Source organism: Pristis pectinata, chromosome 40 (assembly GCF_009764475.1).
Source record: "Pristis pectinata isolate sPriPec2 chromosome 40, sPriPec2.1.pri, whole genome shotgun sequence".
NCBI classification, from domain to species: domain Eukaryota; kingdom Metazoa; phylum Chordata; class Chondrichthyes; order Rhinopristiformes; family Pristidae; genus Pristis; species Pristis pectinata.
In genome coordinates this window covers 6,624,029-6,649,826 of record NC_067443.1, presented here as the reverse complement: position 1 = coordinate 6,649,826, position 25,798 = coordinate 6,624,029, and the positions used below count along the sequence as shown (strand labels likewise).

Below are 25,798 nucleotides of genomic sequence, written 5' to 3'. Positions count from 1 at the left end.
GGCCCTGCGGGGATCTCCCCGTCCCCCGCCCGTCCCTTGCTTCCCCCCTCCCCCGAGGCCCCTACATGTTGGAGGGCAGTTTGGGGATCTCCGCGTCCGGCTCCGAGCTGAAGGTGACCGAGCCTTTGCGGGGAGCCGCCGCCACCGCCGCCGGCTCCCTGACGGCGGGGCCGCCGCCGCGGGGTCCCGGCCCCGGGGTTCCGGCCCGGCCCAGCAGCGCGGACACCGAGGCCGAGGAGAGCTGGGCGATGTTCCCCGCCGACTTGCGGGCCAGGGGAGCGGGGCCGCGCTCGGCCGCCAGCGACGACGCCTTGTGGGGGAGGGCGGGCTGCGAGGCGGACAGCGGCCGGGCCCCCTGGCTCAGGCCGCGGCCCCCGCCTCTGTGGCCCGGCTGGTGGCCGGGGGAGGAGGCGGCGGCGGCGGGCTGCTGACCCGCCACCCTCGACAGGCTGTAGTGGAAGGTCTTGGCGGAGAGCGGGCTGCCGGCCCCCGCCTGCTGCAGGAGGGAGGCCGAGCCCGAGGGGGCGCGATGCTGCCGGGCCTTGGGCGCCTCGGGCCCCGGGGAGCCGGCCGATGGCGTCTGGGCCCTGGAGGCGGCGGCCGAGGCCTGCTGCGCCGGCCGGCGGGCTGGCTTGGGCTGCCCGCCGTCGGCGGGGAGCGGCGGGCCGGGCGGCAGGAAGATGGCAGCGGGCAGGTTGTGCTGGTGGGTGAGGGCGATGGCCACCGAGGTGGTGGCGGCGGCCGTCTGCAGCGGGGCGTGGACCAGCGGCGCCCAGATCAGCGGCTTCCCCCGCAGCTCCTGCGCCGCGCTCAGCAGCTGCCGCTCCTGCATGCTGTGCGCCATGTCCCGGTCGTGCTTGACGATCTGCTGGATGATCTCGTTGTCCCGGTGGTTGATGGAGCCCGAGGTGGAGCCCTCAGCCCCCTTCCGCAGCAGCACCGAGTTCTTCTTGCCTGAGGGGGAGGGGGAGGGAGGGGAAGGGGGAGGGGGAGAGGGAGAGGGAGGGGGAGGGGGAGAGGGAGGGGGAGAGGGAGGGGGAGAGGGAGGGGGGAGGGAGAGGGAGAGGGAGGGGGAGAGGGGGAGAGGGAGGGGGGGAGTGGGGAGGGAGAGGGGAGGGGGGGAGTGGGGAGGGAGAGGGGGGGAGGGGGGAGGGAGAGGGGGGAGGGGGAGGGGGGGAGAGGGGGAGGGGAGGGGGGAGGGGGGAGGGGGGAGGGGAGGGAGGGGGGGAGGGGGGAGGGGAGGGGAGGGAGGAGGGGGAGGAAAGGATAGAGGGGAGGGGGAGAGAGGGAGGGGAGGAGGGGGAGAGAGGGAGGGGGAGGAAAGGATGGAGGGGAGGAGAGGGGGAGGGAGGGAGGGGCAGGAAAGGATTGGGGAGAGGAAGGGGGAGAGAAGGAGGGGAGAAAAGAAAGGGACAGGGAATGGGGGAGTGGAGGGACGGAGGGACGGGAGGGAGGGGAGAAGGAACGGGTTAGCGGAGTCTCCGAGAGGCTTGTGGGTGTGGGTCAACACTCGAGGGATCAAACGGCAGCCACCTGCCACCTTCACAGTCTGTTACAGCGGGTTCAAGGTCGAGTTTATTGTCAGACGCACAAGTCCGTGTGTGCACAGGTGCAATGAAAAACTTACTGCAGCAACATCACAGGCACAGAGCATCAGATAAGCAGCATTCACAAGAAAAACATAAACATAAATTTTACACAATTTTCGTAAGAAAGAACACAATTAGAACAAAAAAAATGCCAATTTTAGTGCAGATTGGACCTAGTGTTGCTAAACTCTAGTGATTAGGGTGGTGCTGGTCAGTTCAAGAACCGAATGGTTGAAGGGAAGTCGCTGTTCCTGAACCTGCTGGTGTGGGATTTGGCTTCAGGCAGGAACGCAAGAAGCTGCAGAGAGTTGTGGACTCAGCCCAGAAAAAGATTTACAAGGATGTTGCCCGGGATCCGAGGGATGGACTTAACAGGGAGAGATTAGACAGGCTGAGCCCTTACTCCTTGGAGTGTAGGAGATTGAGGGGTGATCTCATCGGAGGGATATAAAATCATGAGGGGCATAGAAAGGGCGAGGGGTCTTTTTTTCCAGGGTTGGAGAATCGAAAACTAGAGGACATAGCTTTAAGGTTAGAAGTGAAAGGTTGAATAACCTGAGGGGCAACGTTTTTACAGCGGGTGCTAGATACATGGAACCAGCTGCCAGACGAAGAGGGTGAGGCAGGTACATTAGGTACATTTAAGAAGCATGTGGACAGATACATGGATGACAAGAGTTTAGAGGGATAGGGGCCAGGTGCTGGGAGATGGGATTAGCTTCAATATACATCTTGGTTGGCATAGACACGTATGGATTGAAGGGCCTTTTTCAATCACGGGCACATCCCTCCCCACCATCGGGAGTATCTACAGGAGGTGCTGCCTCAAGAAGGCAACATCCATCATCAAAGATCCCCACCATCCGGGCCGTGCCATCTTCTCACAGCTCCCATCGGGCAAGAGGTACAGAAGCCTGAAGTCCCGCACCACCAGGTTCAGGAACAACTACTTCCCTTCAACCATTCTGTTCTTGAACCAACCAGAACAACCCTGATCACCACAGTACAGCAACACTAGGATCACTTTGCACTAAAATGGACTTTGTTGTTTTTGTTCTAATGGTGTTTTTTCTGGAAAGTTGTGTTTAATTTATGTTTTTACTTGTGAATGATGCTATGTGATGCTGCTGCAAGTAGGTTTTCCATTGCACCTGTGCATATGACAGGGGACTCAACTTTGACTGCAACAGGCTCCAGAGAACGGGCAGGACCAGGTTAAGGAACGTGGTGGGGCTGATGGGCTGAAGTGTGTTTATTTCAATGCAAGGAGTGTTATGGGCAAGTCAGATGGACTTAGTTCCATACACTATTGATTTAGTGTCACCTACATCAATGATTTGGATGAGAATATACAAGGCAGGGTTAGTAAATTTGCAGATGACACTACAATAGGTGGTGTCGCTGACAGTGACAGTGGATATCTTGATCAGCTGGGTAAGTGGGCTGAGGAATGGCAAATGCAGTTTAATTCGGATAAGTGCGAGGTGTTACATTTTGGGAAGACAAATGAGGGTCGGACTTTCACAGTGAATGGTAGGGCCCTGGGGAGTGTTGTAGAACAGAGGGACCTCGGAGTACAAGTACATGGTTCCCTGAAGGGGCGTCGCAGGTAAGATGGGGTGAAGAAGGCTTTTGGCACGCTGGCCTTCACCAGTCAGGGCATTGAGTACAGAACAACACACACAAAGTGCTGGTGGAACTCAGCAGGTCAGGCAGCGTGTATGGAGGGAAATAAACAGTCGACGATGAAGGGTCTCAGCCCGAAACGTCGACTGTTTATTTCCCTCCATAGATGCTGCCTGACCTGCTGAGTTCCACCAGCATTACATGTGTGTTGCTCCAGATTCCAGCATCTGCAGAATCTCTTGTGTCTCCAGTGAGTACAGAAGTTGGGATGTTGCAGTTGTGCCCAACGTTGGCGAGGCCGCATTTGGAATATTTTGTTCAGTTTTGGTCGCCCTGCTATTGGAAAGATGTCATTAAGCTGAAAAGAGTGCAGAGGGGATTGACGAGGATGTTGCCAGGACTCGAGGGACTGAGTTAAGGAGAGAGGTTGAGCAGGTTAGGACTTTGTCATTGGAGCATAGGAGATTGATGGGTGATCTTATAGATGCATATAAAATCATGAGGGGCATAGATAGGGTGAATTCCCAGGGTTGGGGAATCAAAAGCTAGAGGGCATAGGTTTAAGGTGAGAGGGGAGAGATTTAATGGGAACTTGAGGGGCAATATTTTCACCCAGAGAGTGGTCAGTATATAGAACGAGCTGCCAGAGAAAATGGTTGAGGCGGGTACATTAACAACATTTAAAAGGTACTTGGACAGGTACATGGATAGGAAAGGTTTAGAGGGATACGGGCCAAACATGGGCAAATGGGACTAGCTTAGATGGGAATCTTGGTCAGAACAGACCAGTTGGGCCAGTTTCTGTGCTGTATGACTCTATCACTAATCCAGGCTCTACGATGTTGTGGCCATTACAGAGACTTGGTTGAGAGAAGGGCAGGACTGGCAGCTCAACGTTTCAGGGGTCAGCTGTTTCTGACACGATAGAGAGGGAGGTAAAAGGGGTGGGGGAGTTGTGCAGCTGATCAGGGAGAGTGTCACAGTGGCACTGGAGCACTCATCCGGTGAGGGTAGAGCTCAGGAATAAGAAAGGTGCTAGCACTAACGATGGGGTTATACCACAGGCCTCCCAACAGCCAGCAGGAGATACAGATATGTAGACAGATCATGGAAAGATGTAAAATTAATGGGGTAGATGTTGTAGCTGACTTTAATTTCCCCAATATTGGCTGGGATTCCCTTAGTGCCAGAGGCTTAGATAGGGCAGAATTTGTTAGGTGCATCCAGGAGGGGTTTCTTGACACAGTATGTAGATAGTCCAACCAGGGAAGGAGCCGTACTGGACCATGGCAAATGAGCCCGGCCAGGTGACCGGAGTTTCAGTGGGAGAGCATTTTGGGAACAGTGATCCTGCTTTCATATAGCTAGGGATAAGGATAAGTGGACTTCAGGGGAAAGTGCTAAACTGGCGAAAGGCTAATTACAAGGAGCTGGGGAGAGATTAGGAGTGGTTGTTGCTGGTTGTCCACATCTGACGTGGGAGTCTTTTAAAGGCCAGCTGGTCAGAATTCAGGACCGACATGTTTTCGTGAGGAAGAGAGACAAGGATGGCAAGGTTCGGGAACCCTGGAATGACAAGAGGTGTTATAAATGGAATCAAAAAGGGAAAGGAAGCACATGTAAGGTTTAGGAAGCTGAAATCGGACAGGGCCCTTGAATACAAAGGAAGCAGTAGAGAAATTAAACAGGGAATCAGGAGGGCTAAAAGATGTGATGAAATGTCCTTGGCGGGTAGGATTAAGGAGAATCCCAAGGCATTTTATACATACATTAAAAACAAGAGGGTCACTAGGGGGAGGGTAGGGCCACTCAAAGATAAAGGAGGGAATTTCTGCCTGGAGCCAGAGGAAATGGGCGAGGTACTAAACAAGTACTTCCTATCAGTATTCACCAGGGAGAAGGACATGGAGGATAGCGAGATCAGGGAGGGGAATCCTTATATTCTAGGGCATGTTGGTATCAAGGAGGAGGAGATTGGGTCTCTTGAAGAGCTTTAAAGCTGGATGTCCCCAGGGCCTGATAGCATCTATCCCAGGTTACGGAGAGGGGAGATTGCTGGGGTCTTGACAGAGATCTTTGTATCCTCTTCAGCGCAAGGTTCCAGGGGACTGGAGAATAGCCAGTGTTGTTCCTCTGTGTAAGAAGGGCAATAGAGACAAACCAGGATGTTATAGGCTGGTGAGCCTTTCATCTGTGCTAGGGAAGTTATTGGAGAAGATTCTTAATGACAAGATCTACTCACATCTGGAAAAGCACAGACTTACTAGGGATAGTCAGCATGGCTTTGTGCGGGGGAGATCATGTCTTATAAACTTGATTGAATTTTTTGAGAAGGTGACAAAGATGAGGGTAGGGCAGTGGATGTTGTCTACAAGGACTTTAGAATAGGTCCCTCATGGTAGGCTGAAGCAGAAGTTTAATGCACATGGGAACCATGAAGACCTGGTACACTGGATTCAAAGTTGGCTTGGCCGTGGAAGACAGGGTAGTGCTGGAGGGGTGTTACTCTGACTGGAAGTTTGTGACCAGTGGTGTTCCACAAGGATCAGCCCTGGGACCTCTGTTTGTGACATGTATCAAAATGATTTGGACAAAAATGTAGTTGGGCTGATTAGTAAGTTTGCAGACAACATAAAAATTAGTATTGAGGACACTGAGGAAGATTGCCAAAAGATTCAGCAGGATCTAGATCAGTTGGAAATGTGGACAGAGAAATGGCAGATGGAGTTTAATCTGGACAAGTTGAGGTGTTGTACTTTGGGATATCAGATATAAAAGGAAAGTATATAGTTAATGGCAGGACCCTTAGGAGCATTGTACAGAGGGATCATGGGGTGCGAGTCCATAGCTTCCCTGAAAGTGGTAAAGAAGGCGTAGGGCATGCTTGCCTTCATTGGTTGGGATATTGAGTATAAAAGTTGGGAAGTCATGTTGCAGTTGTATGAAACTTAGGTTAGGCCACATTTGAAGTATTCTGTGTAGCTCTGTTGACCCCAGAAAGGCTGTGGCGGCTTTGGAGAGGGTGCAGAAGAGGTTCACCAGGATGTTGCCTGGATTAGAGGGCATGTGCTATAAGGAGAGGTTGGACAAACTTGGGTTGTTTTCTCTGGAGTGACAGAGGCTGAGGGGAGACCTGATAGAAGTTTATAAAATTAAAGGCATAGATGGGGTAGACAGAGTTTTTTTACCCAGAGTAGAAATGTTAAATACTGCAGGGCATAGCTTTAAGGTGAGAAGGGGAAAGTTTAAAGGAGATGTACACAGAGAGCGGTGGGTGACTGAAACAGCCTGCCAGGGGTGATGGTGGTGGCAGATACAAGAGATGCATTTAAACAGGCAGGGAATGGAGGGATATAGACTGTGTGCAGGTAGATGAGATTAGTTTGATTAGCATCGTGGACCAAAGGACATGTTCCTGTGCTGTACTGTTCTGTGTTCTAATGGCCTTCTCAGCTCCTGTGTAACAGACTCAATGGCTGAATGGCCCCTTACTTGGGGGTGGAGGGGAACACACAGGAAGAGTCACATGGTCTGGGAGGCTGGCTGGCTGGGGTCTCGCTGACCATCCCTACCTATCCGGTTGAGCCGATCCATGGCCACGGTCTCGAAGGCTCGCCTCATCATGGGGTACTCCTCCAGCACCTCGTTGAAGTGATCGACGGACAGAGAGTACAGCCTGCAGTAGGTGTCCGCTCGCACACTGGCTGTTCTTCGGCCACGGGTCAGCAGGCAGATCTCTGAGGCGGGGAAAGATGGATGAGGTCCGGTCCATCACACCATCAGATCCTCCCCACCTCCTCCCCACACACCACCCAGGGTCAACGTGGGAACAACTGTCTGTGTCAGTCTGCTTGTTTGTTCCTCTCTGTGTCTCTGTCATCTCGATGTCATCCCCACCTCAAACTCTCTCCCTCTCCCTCTCATCCCCTTTTCTCTCCCTCTATTCCACCCCCTCTCCGATCTCTCTCCTATCTCCATCTCTTTCTCTCTCTGTCTTTCGGTGGTGTAGAGGTTAGTGTAACGCTTCACAGCGCCAGCCACCCGGGTTCAATTCTGGCCGCAGTCTGTAAGGAGTATGTACGTTCTCCCTGTGTCTGTGTGGGTTTCCTTCCACATTCCAAAGACGTACAGGTTAGGAAGTTGTGGGTGTGCTATGTTGGCGCCGGAAGCGTGACGACACTTGCGGGCTGCCCCCAGAACACTCTACGCAAAAGGTTCATTTCACTGTGGTTCGATGTACATGTGACTAATAAAGACATCTTTCAATACCACTCCCTTTCTCTCTCTCTCCACCCTCTCTTTCGCTCCCACTCTCTCCTTTTCCTCTCTTCCTCTCACTCTCTAATCCCCTAACCCCCCTCTCTCTGTCTCTCTCACTCTCTCTCTGGTTTTCTCTCTCACAGTTTTTCTCTCTCTTTCACTCTCTGCCTCTCTGTCTCTTCCTCCCTCAGTCTCTCTCTCTCACAGTTTTTCTCTGTCTCTCCTCAGTCCCTCTCTCACACACACATACACACAGTTTCTCTCTCCCTCTCTCTCTCTCTCTCTCTCTCTCTCTCTCAACACTGATTAGAATACCATTAAAAAGCAGTGGACTTGCGTGACCTTAAGCCCTCAGACTGATCCCAGTTAAACCTCAGACCTGATCCCTTTAGTTCCCACTCAGATGACCCGAGTGTGCCGAGTGCTGGGTGGAGGGAGCCTTTGCTAATCACGGGGCAGGGGCAGGTCAGGGAGAGAGGGAGCAGAGAGGGACTGGCCCAGGTACCTCCAAAGTAGGAGCCGTCCGAGAGTTTGGTCTCCTTGCTGCCCTTGGTGAGAATGCTGACCACTCCATGCTGGATAAAGTACATCTTCTTGCCCACGGTGCCCTCCCGCACGATGTAGTCTGCGGGCTGGAACACCTCGAACCGCAGTTTGGTTAACATGGCCGTCACAAAGTTGGGGTCAGCGTTGGCAAAGAGCGGCATGGTGGCCACGAGGTTCCGGCAGTTGAAGTTCACGATCTCCTGTGGGGCGGGAGAGAGACACGGGTTCAAATGGCTGGTCAGTGGCTGCACAAGGTGTGTGTCCATGGGGCAGTGGTAATGAGGTTGCTGAGGGTGGGTGATGGGGACCCAGGTGTTTATGGAGGGTGAGGGAGACCCGGGTGCTTACTGAGGGTGACGGGGACCCGGGTGCTTACTGAGGGTGATGGGGTCCCGGGTGTTTACTGAGGGTGACGGGTTCCTGGGTGTTTACTGAGGGTTACGGGGACCCAGGTGTTTACCGGGGTCGGGCAAGGGGTCCCAGGTGTTTACTGAGGGTGATGAGGACCCGGGTGTTTACTGGGGGTGACGAGGACCCGGGTGTTTACTGGGGGGGCAGGCGACGGGGACCTGCTGTCTCTGGGGCGGTGAGCATGGACTATGTCACTCTGGGGGAGAGGGTCAGTGACCCCGATCTCTCACCTCCCGCAGAGGCACGCTGAGCTCGCCCAGAATGTTCTCCTCATCAAACATCTTGCCCTGGTAGCGATGCTCGTAGTACTCGTGGATCCTCTGCCGCATGTCAGCGGGCAGCTTGTGGAAAGACATGTACTGCTCCACTTGCTTGTACTGTGGAGAGATGGGGAGATCTGTGTCAGTGACGGACCGTCGCATCGGTGGGGGCAGTGCGACACCACAGGACACACAGCCCCCGACGCACACAGCTTCCAGACACACACAGCACCCACACATGTCCCCGACACGCAACACTGACACACAGCCCCCACACACACAGCCCACTGGCCAAGGGAGCACCTCGTCAGGTGTCTCCCTCTCCCACCCCTCTCCTCTCCCCAGCCTTTCCCCTTGGCCTCCCTCTTGTTCCACCCTCTCAGCCTCTCCCCCAACTTTCCCCGCCCACCTTTCATCCCTCATTTCCCATCGTTGTTTTCCAGCCCCTCCCCTATCCTTCTCCCATCCCTGTCTCTCCTCCCCCTCTCCCCTCCCTCCCCATTTCCCTCCCCCTCCTCCTCCCCATCTCCACCTCTCCCTCCCCATCTCCTCCCCCTCCCTCTCCATCTTCCCCTCCTCCCTCCCATCTCCCTCCCCATCTCCGTCCCCATCTGCTCTCCCCCCATCTCCCACTCCCCCCCTCCCCCACCCTCCCTACCTCTCTCACCCTCACCCCATGTCCTTCAACCTCATCCCCCTCACCCTCTCTCACTTCTTGTGTTTCCTTCTCTCCACTCCCCACCCACCCACAGCCCAGCCTGCCCCCCGACATTGCCCACCTTCTCCTGGTACTGGCGGCGAGACGAGTCGAGGGACTGGATGAGTGCGGTGGCATGGCCGATGAACATGGCGTAGCAGGTTGCGCCCACGATCATGCTGAGCATGGTGAGCCAGACGTCGGTCATACCCCGGGGAGCCTGCTGCCCATAGCCGATGCACAGCATGTGGCTCATGGCCTTGAAGAGAGCATGGGAGTACTGCTTTCCCCACGAGTCGTTCTGCCGGGAGGAGGGCAGAACGTGAGACAACAGCAGCAAGCCACTCGGCCTCCCCCTCCAGCCTAGCCCAACAGTCAGTGTCACCACGGCCGATCTGCCTCATCTCTTCTTCTGTGCCGGATCCCAGTACAGGCGGTCCCCGGGGTTCGACAAGGGAAGGGGAAAAGCTCACACTCAATCCAGAATTAATGGTCGTCTACTGACAGGTCGGTTCTATGGCTTAGTAGCATCTGTATTCTGGTGTGTAGGAGGTATAGAACACAGAACAGTACAGCACAGGAACAGGCTCTTCGGCCCACCATGTGGTGCCTAACTAATTAAACTAGTAATTAAACATCTGACTAAACTAATCCCTTCTGCTGACACAATGTCCATCTCCCTCCGTTCTCTGCACGTCCATGTGCCTAGCTAAGAGCCTCTTAAACGCCTCTATCGTATCTGCCTCCACCCCCACCCCTGGCAGCACATTCCAGGCACCCACCACTCTCTGTAAACAAAAAAGCTTGCCCCCTCTTGCCTGAAATGCATGCGCTCTAGTATTAGACGTTTCGACCCTGGGAAAAGACACTGGCTGTCTATCTACGCCTTTCCTAATCTTATAAACTTCTGTCAGCTCTCCCCTCAGCCTCTGCTGCCTCAGAGAAAACAATCCCAGTTCGTCCAACCTCCCCTTATAGCTCATGCCCTCTAATTCAGGCAGCATCCTGGTAAACCTCTTCTGTGCCCTCACCAACACCCCCACATCCTTCCTGTAACAGGGTGACCAGAACTGAATGCAATACTCGAGATGTGGCGTAACCAAGAGTTTTATAAAGCTGCAACATAACTTCCCGACCCTTGAACTCAATGCCTGAGCAGATTATGGGCTTTTCCATCATGAGCATCATTGACACTCATGCCTAATCTATGCCTACCCTGACTTTTACGTATTCCTCCTGTATGCTAAACATCATTGCAGCATTGTAAAAGATAGCTGGGAATGCAAGGGTTAACCACAGGCAATGTAAGGGTTAATGGTATGCTTCTCATTGTCAGCTTTTTCCCATGGTAAAGAATTACCTCAGCCATGGAGTGACTATAGTTATGGCTGAAAGTGAGGGCCAGGTGTGGGTAAGTAAGACTTAGCAAAACAAGATACGTCTAAGATAACTGAAGCTTACTGTAAGAAATTACCGTAGTGAGTGCAACTTCCCTCGAAGGTTCCTCACGAAGTGGGTATAAAAGGTACACACTAACCGAGGCATCTTCGAGTGGGATCGGAACAGAGCTCGGGTTACACTCTTTACTCTTTCTCTGTATCCCCCACTCCCGCTAACATTAAATTAATAAAGCATTAATCGTAAGTTCTTTGGTTCTGCTATTTGATTAATTACAGAGCGTGGGTCGACTTTTACAGCATAAGCAAAAAGCATTCACTCTAATGTCTCACCGTCACCCGACTCTCCCTCCCACTGCCCCTGGAACAAGCGGTCCCCAGGTTACGACAGGGTTCCGTTCCCGAGAACTCTTCGTAAGTTGGGAGTGATCGACAACAATGCGTGGCAGAGAATCACAGCGATGGCTGTGACGGGAGAGCAAGCAGGCGCGGGGAGAGCATCCGCCAGCCGGCCTCACTGACTCAGTGAGTGCACAGCTGAGTCTACTCAGTGCTCCCAGCTCTGCACTGCTCGGCTCAGCCCCCAACTATTGCGGCTCCGGGTGGAGGGGGTAGGGAAGGCAGGTGGAAATCTCCCGTTCCTGCCCGGCAGAAGATGCCCGCAGCAGCTGGCAAATCCCTCCCACCGGTCTCCTTGCTCGTACGTACGGTTGTCCATAAGTTGGGCGCTCGTGATCCAGGGAGGACCTGTGGCCCTCAGTTGTCCAGTTGCCAACACCTTGTATGGCTGTAACATGATGTCCCGACTCCTGTACTCAATAGTCTGACTGATGAAGACCAGCGTGCCAAACGCCACCTTCACCACCATGTCCACCAGTGTCGCCACTTTCAGGGAACTGCGCAGAAGCAGTCTCTCTTTCCTCTCCTTGGATGTATAAAAAAAATTCTAAAAAATCAAGTGGTCTTTATCACGGCTCTGGTTATGGGATTACACTGTGTGCAAATTGGCTGCTGCACTGGACATCCCCCCCCCCCGAACTGATCAGACCCTTGGGATGTCCGGAAGAGTGACACTGAAATCCACTTAGAGTTGTTTTGCTTTGGATTTGACCCGCTTCTGACCAATTCCAGACGGCTCCCTTGGATTCACTCTTGGTTTGCTTTAGGGCAACACACAAGATGCCAGAGGAACTCAGCGGGTCAGGCAGCGTCTGTGGAGGGAGATGGGTAGTCGACGTTTTGGGACGAGACCCTTCATCCGGACACGAAACCGCCAAAGGGTCTGTTTCCATGCTGTATGATGCTATGAAGGGTCTCGACCCAAAACGTCAACTGTCCATCTCCCTCCACAGATGCTGCCTCCAGCATCTTGTGTGTTGCTCCAGATTCTGGCATCTGCAGTCTCCAGCTTAGTTTGCTTTTGACCCATTTGGGCCCGGACATGGAGTCACAGAGTAATATAGCACGGAAACAGGCTCTGTGGCTCAACTCATCCATGCCAACCAAGATGCCCAGCTAAGCCAGTTGCATTTGCCTGCGTTTGGCCCACCCATCTCCCTCTAAACTTTTCCTGTCCGTTACTTATGCAACTTGCTGTCCCCTCTGCTATTCAACCCTAGTTTTACATAGAAGACAGCACAGCACAGGAACAGGTCCTTCAGCCCACGTGTCTGTGCCAACCATGATGCCAATCAAAACTAATCCCCTCTGCACGTTGTCCATATCTCCCCCCTTTCCCTGCCTGTCTAAATGCCTCTTTAACATTGCTGTTGCATCTGCTTCCAGCACCACTCCTGGCAGCATGTTCCAGGCACCCACCTCTCTCTGTGTATAATAAAACTTGCCCCACACATCTCCTTTAAACTTCACCCCCCCACCCCACCTTAAACCTGCGCCCTCTAATATTTGACATTTCAACCCTGGGGAGAAAGACTCTACCCTATGTATACTTCTCATAATTTTTGTTTTGTTTTCTTTCTCTCTCAGTTCTGACAAAGGGTCTTTGACCTGAAACGTTCACTGTTTCTCTCTCCACAGATGCTGCCTGACCCGCCGAATATTTCTGGTTTTATTTTGGATTTCCAGCTTCCGCAGTTTTTGTCTGATTTTCCACCCCCAGGCTTACCACCATGCGGTTGATGGAGACCCAGCAATCCTCTGGGAAGTCCTGGAGCATAGGTACAAGGAACTGGAGGCAGCCATCCCAGTGGCACAGCAAGAGCATCATCCCAATGAGGTTGACGATCCTCACCACCGCGCTGGCTAGGTCGTAGGTCATGTGGAAAATCTGACCAACAGAGCAAGAGAGATGGTGAGGGGAGGGTTTTCCAACCTGCCCTGTGACTGGTGGCCCTCCAGTGGACAATCAACGTGGTCTGGTAGAGGAAGGGCAGGGGTTGTTTCGGGTAACACTTTCAAAGGGCTGGCTGAGGAGTGAGGTACTGGGGGGGGGCAGAATGGATTTCCGAGGATGTTACAGGGTCTGGATAACAGTAGCAATGGGGGAAGATCAGATAGGCTGGGGTGGAGCAGGTAATTGCCATGGATAAAGTTATGAGAGCCTGGGTGACAGTAGCGCAGCAGGTAGAGCTGCTGCCTCACAGCGCCAGAGACCCGGGTTTGATCCCCACCTCCAGTGCTGTCTGTGTGGAGATTGCACGTACTCCCTGAGTATCTGAATGCTCTCAGACCTCATCACCCACAGCCGGTGCATGATGTATCGGGATGGGTGGATAAGGTGATTTGATGCTTTTAGCTGTGGTTAGAAATGCAAGAGTAAGAAGATGCATCAGGCTAATTGCTAGGATGAGAGGGTTGTCCTATCAGGAGGAGCTAAACAGGTTGGGCCAGTATTCTTTGGAGTTTAGGAGAATGAGGGGTGATCTTAATGAAGGATCTAATTGACATAAGGGCCTAAATAAGAATATTGGGGTGGCACAGTGGTACAGCTGGTAGAGCCAGCAGAGACCCGGGTCCAACCCTGACCTGCGGTGTTGTTTGTGAGGAGTCTGCACGCTCTCCCTGTGACCGCCTGGGTTACCCCCGGGTGCTCCGGTTTCCTCTCACATCCCAAAGACCCGCAGGGTTGTCGGATTAATCGGCTGTTGTAAGTTGCCCCCCACTCAGTGTGTAGGTAAGCCGGGAAAGGGAGATTGAGTAGAGGTGGAGGGGTTCCGGGGTGATGTTGAGAAGGGGGCCAGAGAGCAGTGAAATCAAAGAGGGAAGATGAGGGGAATGTTTTGGGAATGTGCTACTTGGAAATCGGATGTAGCCTGGAAGGGGAAGGAGTGTGGGATTAAGTCACAGGCTCTTGCAAGGGGAGGAGAGTTGCAAAGGACCAGTCAGCCTCCTCCCCAGGGTATGGGGCCCAGATGTTTACCTCCTCCCACTGGTGTATGTATCGTATCAGCCTGGACAGGCGTAGGAGCCGGAGTAAGCTGAGGATCTTGGCGAATCTCACAATCCTCAGGGCTCTGGCCGTCTTGTAAACCTCGGAGTCCACCCTCGTCTCCAGGTCCACGATGAGGAAGACATAGTCGACGGGGATGGAGGAGACAAAGTCCACCAGGAACCAGCTCTTCAGGTACTTCATCTTGATGGTGTGAGGGTCCAGGATGATCTCCGTGTTGTCCTCCACCACGATGCCGGTCCTGAAGTTCAGCACCAGGTCGATGAGAAAGAAGGTGTCCGACACGACGTTAAAGACGATCCAAGGAGGGGTGTTCTCGTCCTTGAAGAAGGTGATCCCCACCGGCAGAATGATCAAGTTCCCCACCATCAGCAGCAGCATGGCAAGATCCCAGTAAAACCTGCCGGAACAAGCATTTGATGGTTAGCCAGCCAGCCAGCCTGGTCCTGCCCCTGCACCTCACTGCACACAATAACCAGGCTGATGCTTATCACCAAGGACACTGGAGTTCCCTGTTGAACACACATGCACCGTGTGCACACTCACACAGTGCACACAAACGAGCATGGAGTATTGTGTGCAGTTCTGGTCACTTCATTACAGGAAGGATGTGGAGGCTTTGGAGAGGGTGCAGAGGAGGTTCACCAGGATGCTGCCTGGATTAGAGGTTATGAGCTATGAGAGGTTGGACAAACTTGGTTTGTTTTCTCTGCAGCGTCAGAGGCTGAGGGGACACCTGATAGGAGTATATAAAATTATGAGAGGCACAGATAGGGTAGACAGTCAGAATCTTTTTCCCAGGGTAGAAATGTCGTGTCACATTAATGGCCAAACGATCCATTTTGCTTAAATGAAAGGATCCAATACCCCCTACTACTTTTCAATGGTTCTCTCAAACTATATCATGTTTAAACTTGGAAAAAAATTAGGAGTAGTACTGTTGATCCTTTGCTTAAATTTGAAGACATTTGGAGTCCATTTATTCAATACTTTCATATGATATAGATCCCTTTTCAATAACTTTTCAATTTAGAGGAACGGAGTTGACGACATAATATTGCTCTGTTTCTATTGAGAAATTTCAGTCCAGTTTTTTTTCTTTTTTTTTGAAATTTTCTTTTTAGTTTGGTTTGATGATTTACAATTTTTTTTATTGATTTGGGGATTTTTTCTTTCTTTTCTTTTATATACACAATAAATCTTTTTCTTTCCTTTATATTATATTCATCTACTAAGAGATCATGAGATCTAAAGATTTTTTTATATTTTATTACTCTTTATGATTATCTATGCCATGATTGTTCTCTTGATCTCTTTGTATTACATGTACAATCATCGATGTTATATATTAATCTGTATTAATTTGGAAACTAATAACAAAATTGAAAAAAGAAATGTCAAATGCTAGAGGACGTGCATTTAAGGTGAGAGGTGGAAAGTTCAAAGGAGATGTGCGGAGCAAGTTTTTACACAGGGAGTGATGGGTGCTTGGAACGGGCTGCCAGGGGTGGGGGTGGAAGCAGACACGATAGTGGTGTTTAAGAGGCTGTTGGATAGACGCATGAATGTGCAGGGAATGGAAGGATATGGATCATGTGTAGGCAGAAGGGATGTAGTTTAATTCGGCATTGTGTTCAGCGCAGACATTGTGGGCCAAAGGGCCTGTTCCTGTGCTGTACTGTTCTATGTTCCAACCGCGATATACATCACACACACACACACACACACACATGGACTGCGCGCGGACACCCATACTGTGCACACAGACACAAACTGCGCGTACACACACACAGACACACACACTTACAAGCACACACAGATGTGTGGCTGCTCATCCAAATTCAGTGCCACGTTCCAGCTTTCTCCTCATGTCCCCTTGATCCCTCTGAACAACATCCACCTTTTATTCTGAATATATTTAATGATTTACCATCAACTGCTTTCTGTGGGAGAAAGTTCCACAGTTTCTCTGCTCTCTGGGAGAAGATATTTCTCCTCCTCTCTGTCTGAAGCACTTACCCCTGATCCTGAGACTGCAACCCCAGATCTTGGACTCCCAGACAATGGGAACATTCTAATCTGCCCAGTCCTGGTAGGATTTGTGGATTTCTTTGAGATCCTCTGTCAGTTTTCTGGTGAACTTAAACCTAATCAACCCAATCTCTCTTCAGTCCTGCCAGGAGTCACCCACTCTAATTCCCCATCCCGCTCTCACTCTGACCATCTATCCGCAACTTCCTCAGCTGTTACATCGAACATAGAACAGTACAGGAACAGGCCCTTCGGCCCACAACTTTGTGCTGGATTAATTAAGCTAATGACACCTAATCGCTTCTGCCTACACAATGTCCATACCCCTCTATTCCCTGCACATCCATGTGCCTGCCTGTTAAACACCTCATCGTATCTGCCTCCACCCCCACCCCGGCAACACGTTCCAAGCACCCACCACTCTCTGTGTAAAAATAAAACTTGGCCCGCACATCTCCTTTGAACTTACCTCCTCTCACTTTAAATGCATACACTCTAGTACTAGACATTTCGACCCTGGGAAAAAGATACTGGCTGTCTACTCTATCTGTGCCTCTCCTAATTTTATAAACCTATCAGGTCTCCCCTCAGCCTCCACCGCTCCAGAGAAAACAACCCATGTTTGTCCAACCTCTCCTTATAGTTCATGTCCTCTAATCCAGGCAGCATCCTGGTAAACCTCTTCTGCACCCTCCCCATTAGACTCCACATAATGGGGCGACCAGAACTGAATGCAATACTCCAGATGCAGCCTAACCAGAGTTTTATAAAGCTGCCACATAAGCTCCTAACTCTTGAACTCAATGCCTTGATTAATAAAGGCAAGCATATCATACGAGGCCCAACGAAGGCCCAACACCTCATCTGTCTGGGCAAGCTGCAGCCTTACAGACCTGTTACCAAATTCTCAAACTTTTGGTAACTTTTGTCTTTCTGTCTGTATCAGAACTGGCTGTTTCTGTCTGCCATTACTTCTTGTTCTATCCGTGTAGTCCGTTTGTTGGACAAGTCCCACGGCCTCACTATTAGCAAGAATTACACAGAAGCATTATGTGCTTGTAACTACCCTCATTAACCCAGTTGGTCCTGCCCTCTCAGAGATATTTTCTTTGTTTTGCCCATCCTCCCCACCTTCTCTCCTACTGAAAGGTAACACGTTTTTCACTCTTTCCCAGTTCCTGGACCTGAAACCTGAATCGTTTCTCTCTCCATAGATGCTGCCTGACCTACAGATTGTTTCCAGCATTTTCCATTTTTATTTTAGATTTCCAGCAGGTTTTTTAAGTTTCAACATGAGCACATCCCGAGTAACTGACACACACGTACTTAGATACGCCTGTATGCACACACACACGCTCAGTCACGAACACAGTAAGAACATGTGGGCACATGAATTCACAGATGACTTGCACACGCAGTTACTGATGCAGGTATGCACACGTGCACACACACTCACAGACGTGGCTGTGCACACACTGACAAGTGCATAGACTGATTCACCAATACCCAAGGATAAGGATGCACACAGACATGTAGGCACACACAGAGACATGGGTATATGTGCTCAGTCACAAACAAATGCAAGCACACGAACTCACGAGCACACACTCGGTCACTGACACACACAAGCCTTAACTGTACAGAACAAGTTGACTGGGAGAGTAAATGGATACCCTCACACAAAAATTGAATGGTAATTTCAATCTGTTCTCCCTCTCCAACAAGATGGAAGCTCCCACACACGATTTCCGAGGAGCGTTGGAGAGATGGGATAGGGAGAGCAGTAGCGGGAGCAGACGAGTCTCTCTAAATGGATGGGGTGGAAGTTGACACCCTGGGGAGAGGAGGGATTCAATCCCCCAGTGAGAGGTAGCACCTTGGGGAGAGGAGAGTCCTGGCCCACGCTCAGTGAGAGGCGACACATTCAAATGAAATCACTGCCTTTTATAATGTTGGCTGGACCTGGAGTTGTTGAGGGAATGCATCAACTGAGATATTCCCAAAGGCAGGAGCAGGGTGTTAAGGTATCATGAACACAATGTATTGCTTACCAAAATCAATACTCACAAATTAACCTCGTTTGAGAAGTGCTTGCACCCATTTGGATAGCTACACCAATACAGTTAAACTCGAGAGACAGCCCGTCTCTGCTGGGAGACTTTGAACTCTACTGGACCTAAGTTTAGTACCACAGACCTGAGAGATCACTGACTACATACTGAAGGGATTGAGGCTGTATCACTGTGGGAGGGGCAGTGTTGAGGGTATTTCACTGTGGGAGAGGCGGTGTTGAGGGTATTTCACTGTGGGAGAGGTGGTGTCGAGGGTATTTCACTGTGGGAGAGGCAGTGTCAAGTGTGTTTCACTGCGTGAGAGGCAGTGTCAAGGGTGTGTCACTGTGGTGGAATGGTGTCAAGGGTGTGTCACTGTGGGAGGGGCAGTGTCAAGGGTGGGTCACTGTGGGGGGCAGTATTGTGGGTGTGTCACACTGGGAGGGGTGGTGCAGAGGGTGTGTCACACTGTAGGGGGGCAGTGCAGAGGGTGTGTCACTGTGGGGGGGGCAGTACTGAAGCTGTGTTACTGTAGGATAGGTGGTACTGACGGTGTGTCACTGTGGGAGGGGCAGTGTCAAGTGTGTATCACACTATGGGAGGGGCAGTGCAGAGGGAGTGATACACTGGGAGGGGCAGCACTGAAGGTGTGTCACTGTGGGAGGGGCGGTACTGAGGGAGGGTCACTGTGGGAGGGGTGGTACTGAGGGAGGGTCACAGTGGGAGGAGCAGTACTGAGGGAGGGTCACTGTGGGAGGGGTGGTACTGAAGGCATGTCACTGTGGGGGGCAGTGGTGTGGAGTTGTCCAACTTCCATTAACCTTTGCAGGAAGGTGCAATGTGGCATCTTGTACACAACTATCAACCTCTGTCTGGAACGTACTCAGTGAATGAACCTCCACAGCCATGTTGAGTGAAGAATTCCACAGATTCACCTACCACAAGGTGAAGATATTTATCCTCATCTCAGTTCTGAAGGGCTTGACCCCTTATTTTGAGACTGGGACCCCTGGTGCTAGATATCCCAAACAGTGAAAACATCGTCCTCTATCAAGTCCCATATGAATTCTGTAGAAATCTTGGGCAGCCCAGTAGAAGAACGGGTAGAGCTGCTGCCTCATAGCACCAGAGACCTGGGTTCAATCCCAACCTCTGGTGTTGTCTGCGTGTGGATTTACACGTTCTCTCTGTGACTGCGTAGGTTTCCCCCGGGTGCTCCCACATTGTGTGGGTCAGTGGGTTAATCGCCCCTGGTAAATTTCTTCCCTAAGTGTGTGGGAGAGGGGTAGGTGACGGGAACGTGGGGAGATTAAAATGCAATTAATGTAAACGGGTGCTTGATGGTCAGTGTGGACTCAGTGGGGTGAAGGACCAGGTTAGAAACATAGAAACATAGAAAACCTACGGCACAATTCAGGCCCTTCGGCCCACAAAGCTGTGCCGAACATGTCCCTACCTTAGAAATCACTAGGCTTACCCATAGCCCTCTATTTTTCTCAGTTCCATGTACCTATCCAAAAGTCTCTTAAAAGACCCTATCGTATCCGCCTCCACCACCGTTGCCAGCAGCCCATTCCACACACTCACCACTCTCTGAGTAAAAAACACCCGTGTGCTTTGTTGCTCTATGAGTTTATTACCTCTCCTAATCTCGAAAGTATAGGCCTAGCCTACTTAATCTTTCCTCAGAGAACAAACCTGCCACCTCAGGAATGAACCTGGTAAACCTCTCCTCCACAGATACATCCTTCCTGAGGTAGGGAGACCAGACCTGTACGCAATATTCCAGGTGAGGTCTGGTAGGGCTCTATATTATCGGAGCAAGGAGTGCCTACTCGTCTACTCAAATCCTCTTCCAAAATATTTGCCTTTCTAATTGCTTGTTGTACCTGCTCATTACTATCAGTGATTGGTGTACAAGGACACCCAGGTCTGTCTGAATACCAACACTGGCCAATCCCTCACATTTATAAATGACTCTGCCTTTCTATCACAGCCTCACTCAGTTTCACGATCTTGCCCTTATTCATTCACATCTCATCCCAGTCTCACTAACACTCCCTCACACCTCACTCAGTGACCTTCACCCCTACAAGAAGTCTTGCACCAGTCTCACTGACACTCATTCTCACACCACCTCACCCTCATCTCAACACTCAGTTTCAGCCTCACATTTACAATGTCTCAAACACACTCTCGTAGTCCTTCCCCCAGTCTCTGGCCCACAGACCCTCCCCCATAGTCACCGCCCCCCACTGACTCCCCTCCTGTCCCCTCCCGTCCCCTCCTCCCCTAAAACCCCTCCCCAGTCACCCCACCCCCTACAGTCTCCTCTTCCCCTATGATTTTGACACACTCTCTCCCTCCCTCCACCTTCTCCCTCCCCCCTCTCCTTCCCCTCCTCTCCCCCTCCCTCTCCCCCTCCCTCTCTCCCCTCTTCTCTCCCCACCTCGCTCTCCCTTTCCCCCTCTACCCTCTCCCTCTCCCCTTCCCCCTCCTCCCCTCCCCATTCTCTCCTCTCTCTCTCACCCTCCTCTCATTCTCACTCCCTCCCTTTCTCTTTTTCCCTCTCTCTCTCACTCCCTCTCCTCGATCTCTCTCTCTCTCCACACACATTCTCCCCCCCTTGCTCTGCCAGCGTGTAACACCCACACCACCAATCTCACCACCACCACCAGCCCCCACTCCATCCACTCCTCGCCTGACACTCAGCCACACTCAAGCCAACAGCCATACGTCACGGCCTCCAGCAGAGGCCAAGAGCCCTGACATCACCTGTCAGCAGTCACTGCGAACTGCAGAGCCTGTTTACTGGAGGCTGATTCACGGAGGGATCACACAGTCACACCTGTCACACACCTGAGGGCAGCTGCCTGACCCGGCAACCAGCTAGGACCGTCAGCCTGGGTGAAATCCCAAGACATCTGCCAGTGTGTTCCTGTACATCAGGAGCCCCTGAGAGCCAATTACCAACGTACCAGAGCCACAGCAGCAATTAAACTGTGCTGTGTATAGAGTTCCTGTGCAATAGAGCCACAGTTCCCTGCACTGAGGAGGGATCAGCAGTCAGTGAAATGCAGCCATGTACAGAGCTGACTGACTTTAAACGTGTAACCTGAAACCACTCCTAATTAATCTAAGTAATATTTGACACAAATGAATATTTAATTTATACAGTCTCACTCATTGTTGTAACAAGCCATCGGTATTAATGAACATGAGATTGTGAGCTTTTCTTTGGGCTGTATTCCCCATAGATCATGAAATATAGGAGTCGAATTAGGCCATTCAGCCCATCGAGTCTGCTCTGCCGTTCAATCATGGCTGATTTTTTTTCAACCCCATTCTCCCACCTTCTCCCCGCAACCCTTAAACCTCCCCCCTCACCAATCAAGAACCTATCAATCTCTGCCTTAGATACACCCAATGACTTGGCCTCCACAGCACTCTGTGGCAACGAATTCCACAGATTCACTGCCCCCTGGCTGAAAAAATTCCTCATCTCAGTTCTAAAGGGACATCCCTTTATTCTGAGGCTGCGCCCTTGGGTGCCAGACTCTCCCACTGATGGAAACATCCTCTCCACATGCACTCCATCCAGGCCTTTCATATCCAGTAAGTTTCAATGAGATCCCCCCTGAACTCCATCAAGTACAGGCCCAGAGACATCAAATGCTCCTCATACATTAACCCTTTCATTTCTGGGATCATTGTCATGAATCTCCTCTTGACCCTCTGCAGGGCCAGCACATCCTTCCTTAGATATGGGGCCCAAAATTGTTTGTGATATTCCAAATGCAGTCAGAGCCTTATAAAGCCTCAGCAGTACATCCTTGCTTTATATTCTAGTCCTCTCAGAATGAATACTAACATTGCATTTGCCTTCTTTACATCCGACTCAACCTGCAAGTTAACCTTGAGGGAATCCTGAACTGGGACTCCTTCGTCCCTTTGCAACCCACTGCAGGGAAGAGCATTGGTGTCACAGGGAAAGCATGTTGTTGATTGACAGGACAGTGCTCTGATTGTGGGACAAATGGCCTCTCTCTTGTGGCGTATCACTCTGCAGTGCTGCGATTTGCAATCAACTCGACCGCGGTGAGAATTTCACAAGGATCAGTCTGGATACCCTGCCGCAAATAACCAGCAGGGTTATCCAGACTGATCCTTGTGAGGCGGTCAGCACTGACCAGAAACTTAACTGGACCGGTCACGTCAACACTGTTGCAACAAGAGGCTGGGGATCCTGTGGCGGGTGACTCACCTTCAGATACCTCAAAGCCTCTCCACCATCTACGAGGCACGAGTCGTGAGTGTGATGAAACACTCTCCACTTGCCCCAACAGCACAAGAAGCTGAACACCAGCCAGGACAAAGCAGCCTGCTTGATTGTCACTCCACCCACCACCCGAAACACTCCCTCCCTCCACCCCAAAACACAGTTGCTGCAGTGAGCACCATCTACAAAGTGCACTGCAGGTACTCACCCAGGCTACTCTGACAGCGCCTCCCACACCTGTGACCTCTACCTCCAAGAAGGACAAGGGCAGCAAGGGAAGAGGAACACTACCACTTGTAGGCTCCCCTCCGAGTCACACACCATCCTGACTTGGAAACGTATTGTCTGTTCCTTCATTGTAACCGGGTCTAGATTCTGGAGCTCCCTCCCTAACAGCCTTATGAGAGCACCTTCCCCGCACAGACTGCAGTGGCTGAAAGAGGCCATGATGCACACAAGCCAACCACAAACACTTCAAAATCCCACTCTGACACATCCATGGTCACAGACAGATGACCAGGCACTCACACAGACACTGCCTCACACTGACCGGCAGACACAGGCCTAATGTGATGGTGCTCTTATCCTGCCTTAGGTGCACGCATGCGCGCGCGCGCACGCACACACACGCACACACACACACACACACACACACACACACACACACACACACACACACACACACACACACACACACACACACAGAATCTGACACACAGTCTCACACAAGCACTCATCATTCCACAGCCTGATTCTCCCCTCCCCACATATACTTTGAGCCTCTCACGTAGAAACAAATCTAGAAATAACCTTACATGTTCAGTCTGACATTCACACTCACACTGAGCCTCTCCTCTATTTCAGCTCCTGCACAAGGCTGCGTAACATTGGGCTGCTATACACACTCGCTCTCCCCTCTGGACCACCTCTTTCCCACTCCCTCCTTGCCCTTCACCTTACCGGGCCTCCCTTCCCCCTTGACTCCCTCTTCCCTATTTTCCCCTACCCTTCTCCCCAGATTCCTGCCTCCAACCCCTCTAATGCAGCCACGTGAAGTCAGTCCAGAGGTGAATAACCCCCCCATTCACCCTCCTACCCCATCCCCTCCCTCTCTCCTCCCTTCCTACTCCTGGAAAGTGGGGGGTGGGGGGTCACCTAGTTCCCCCTCATGTTCTCTCACTCACCCTGCACCCTCCACAGAGGGGAGGAGATCTCATCTCCCTCCCTCCTCACCCACTCCCGCTCCATCACACTACCACCATCCCTTTTATCTGTGGGAGCCTTTACTCAACACCCCCCCCCCCACTTCCACTCCACTTTCCTAATTGTGGGGCAATCATCCCTTTCCCTCCTCACTTTCTCCCTCTCACATCCTACTACACCTGGGGTCACTGCAGAGATGATCACCTCTCCCCCTCTCCTTATGCACTTACCCACCCCATTCCCCCCCCCCCTTGCCTTCACCTGATCACTGTAAGGGGAGGATTCTCTTTCACCTCAACCTCTTGATACCTGGTTGGTCAAAGTGTGCAGCAAAGACTACACACCCTCCACCCCCTTTATCCAGATCATAGTAGGGTCCATCACCTACCCCCCAGAATCCCCCCCTCCCCTTTACCTGAGGCACTATGGGATCCCACCGCCCCCCCCCCCCGTAGATTCCACTCCCTCCCCCTTTACCAGGCTGGAGTCTCTGTAGATCCATCCCCCTCTCTTTTGCCTCACCTCCTTTTACCTGAGGTCACTGTGGGATCCACCCCTTCCCCCCCTCTCTCTACCCCATAAACCAGGGTCTCTGTGGGTTCAACTTCCTCTCCCCCCCCTACTTTACCTGTCACTGTGGGTTCCACAACCCTCTCTCTGCACCCCACCTTTAACCGGGCTCACTGTGGTCTGTCCCTCCCTCCCTCCCCATCCCCTATGCCCAGGGTCACTGTAGGTACACCACCCCTCTCCCTCCTCTCCCCCCCATAGCCAGGGTCACTGTGGGATTCAACCCCCACACCTCTCCTTTGCCCAGGGTCACTGTGGGGACCACCCCCTATACCCAGGGTCACTGTAGAGACCACCCGCCCATACCCAGGGTCACTGTGACCACCCCCCATGCCCAGGGTCACTGTGGGGACCACCGCCCATACCCGGGGTCACTGTGTGGACCCCCTCCTTTACCCAAGGTCACTGTGGAGACCACCCCCCCATACCCGGGGTCACTCTGGGGACCACCCCCATACCCGGGGTCACTGTGGGGAACCACCGCCCATACCGGGGTCACAGTGGGGACCACCCCACCCATACCCAGGGTCACTGTGGGGAATCCCCCATACCCAGGGTCACTGTGGGGACCACTCCCCATACCCAGGGTCACTGTGGGGACCACCCCCTCCTATACCCAGTGTCACTGTGGAGACCACACCCCCCCATACCCGGGGTCACTGTGGAGACCACCCCCCCTTACTCAGGGTCACTGTGGAGACCAGCCCCCCCTTACTCAGGGTCACTGTGGGGGACCACTCCCCCCATACCCAGGGTCACTGTGGGGTCCCCCACTTTACCTGAAGTCGCTGTACGGGTGGATCACCCAGCCTCCTGCCGACTGCACTCTCTGCTGCTCCATCTCCACCGCCTTGTGGCTGCCGAACATGCGGAGGGAGAACTTGTTGACCCCGGGCTGGAGCAGGGAACCCAGCTGCCGTTGCATGAAGCTGGAGCCCAGGCCGGGCTCGACTTCCCCGGCCCGGGGCCGCTCGGGGGAGCCTCCGACTCTCCGCACGCCGCCGCCGGGGGCAGGGGCCGGGGCGGGAGCACCCCCGGCCGGTTTCTCCTCCATCTCCCAGCCCGGGGGAGTCCGACCCGGGGGAGGAGTCCTACCCGCGGAGCTCCCGCTACCCCTTCCCCGGCTGCTGCCCCTCCGGGAGGGCTCCTCCTGCCCGCTGCCCCCTCGCTCCATCGCTGCAGACACAACCCCTTCTCTTTCCCTCCCTCCCTCTCCCCTTCCCTCCTTTCCCCCTCCCCTTTCCCTCTTCCCAGCTCTCCCTCCCCTTTCTCCCTCCCTTTCTCTCCCCTCCCTCCCGCTCTCTCCCTTTCTCTGCCCTCCCTCCCTCCCTCTCACCCTCCCTAGTCCTGTGTCCTTTCCTCTGCGATTAATCCAAACCTATCCGAGATCTGCCTTGGGCTGCCCGGGAGTCCGGGCCGGGCTCATCAGCCGGGCTGGGGGCTCTCCGAGACATGTTGGGGAGCCGGGC

At 52.6% G+C, this 25,798-nt stretch overlaps 1 protein-coding gene across 3 annotated transcripts; it reads right to left on the bottom strand.

Annotated features, from left to right (window-relative positions):
- Positions 1-23: 23 nt before the first annotated feature.
- On the bottom strand, positions 24-25,550 carry LOC127587456 (potassium/sodium hyperpolarization-activated cyclic nucleotide-gated channel 3-like). Of its 3 annotated transcripts, none has more exons than XM_052045788.1 (8): positions 25,109-25,550; positions 14,166-14,595; positions 12,912-13,073; positions 9,472-9,690; positions 8,663-8,809; positions 7,981-8,221; positions 6,788-6,952; positions 24-954 (listed from the first exon to the last, which is right to left on the bottom strand). In XM_052045788.1, the coding sequence occupies exons 1-8, from the start codon at positions 25,501-25,503 to the stop codon at positions 62-64; spliced, it is 2,652 nt and encodes an 883-aa protein (XP_051901748.1). In that variant the 5' UTR covers positions 25,504-25,550; the 3' UTR covers positions 24-61. The 3 variants fall into 3 exon arrangements, with proteins under 3 accessions (XP_051901748.1, XP_051901749.1, XP_051901750.1); XM_052045789.1 differs by lacking the exon at positions 25,109-25,550 and adding an exon at positions 22,765-22,963; XM_052045790.1 differs by lacking the exon at positions 25,109-25,550 and adding an exon at positions 22,542-22,670.
- Between the last annotated feature and the right edge of the window lie 248 nt (positions 25,551-25,798).

Coding starts and splice junctions, on each gene's coding strand:
- LOC127587456 (XM_052045788.1), bottom strand. CDS start 25,503: ATGGAGCGAGGGGGCAGCGGGCAGGAGGAGCCCTCCCGGAGGGGCAGC. Junction 9,691..12,911: donor TCTCCATCAACCGCATGGTG/GTAAGCCTGGGG, acceptor TCCTCCCGGCAG/AACGACTCGTGGGGAAAGCA. Junction 955..6,787: donor GGATCGGCTCAACCGGATAG/GTAGGGATGGTC, acceptor CCTCCCCCTCAG/GCAAGAAGAACTCGGTGCTG.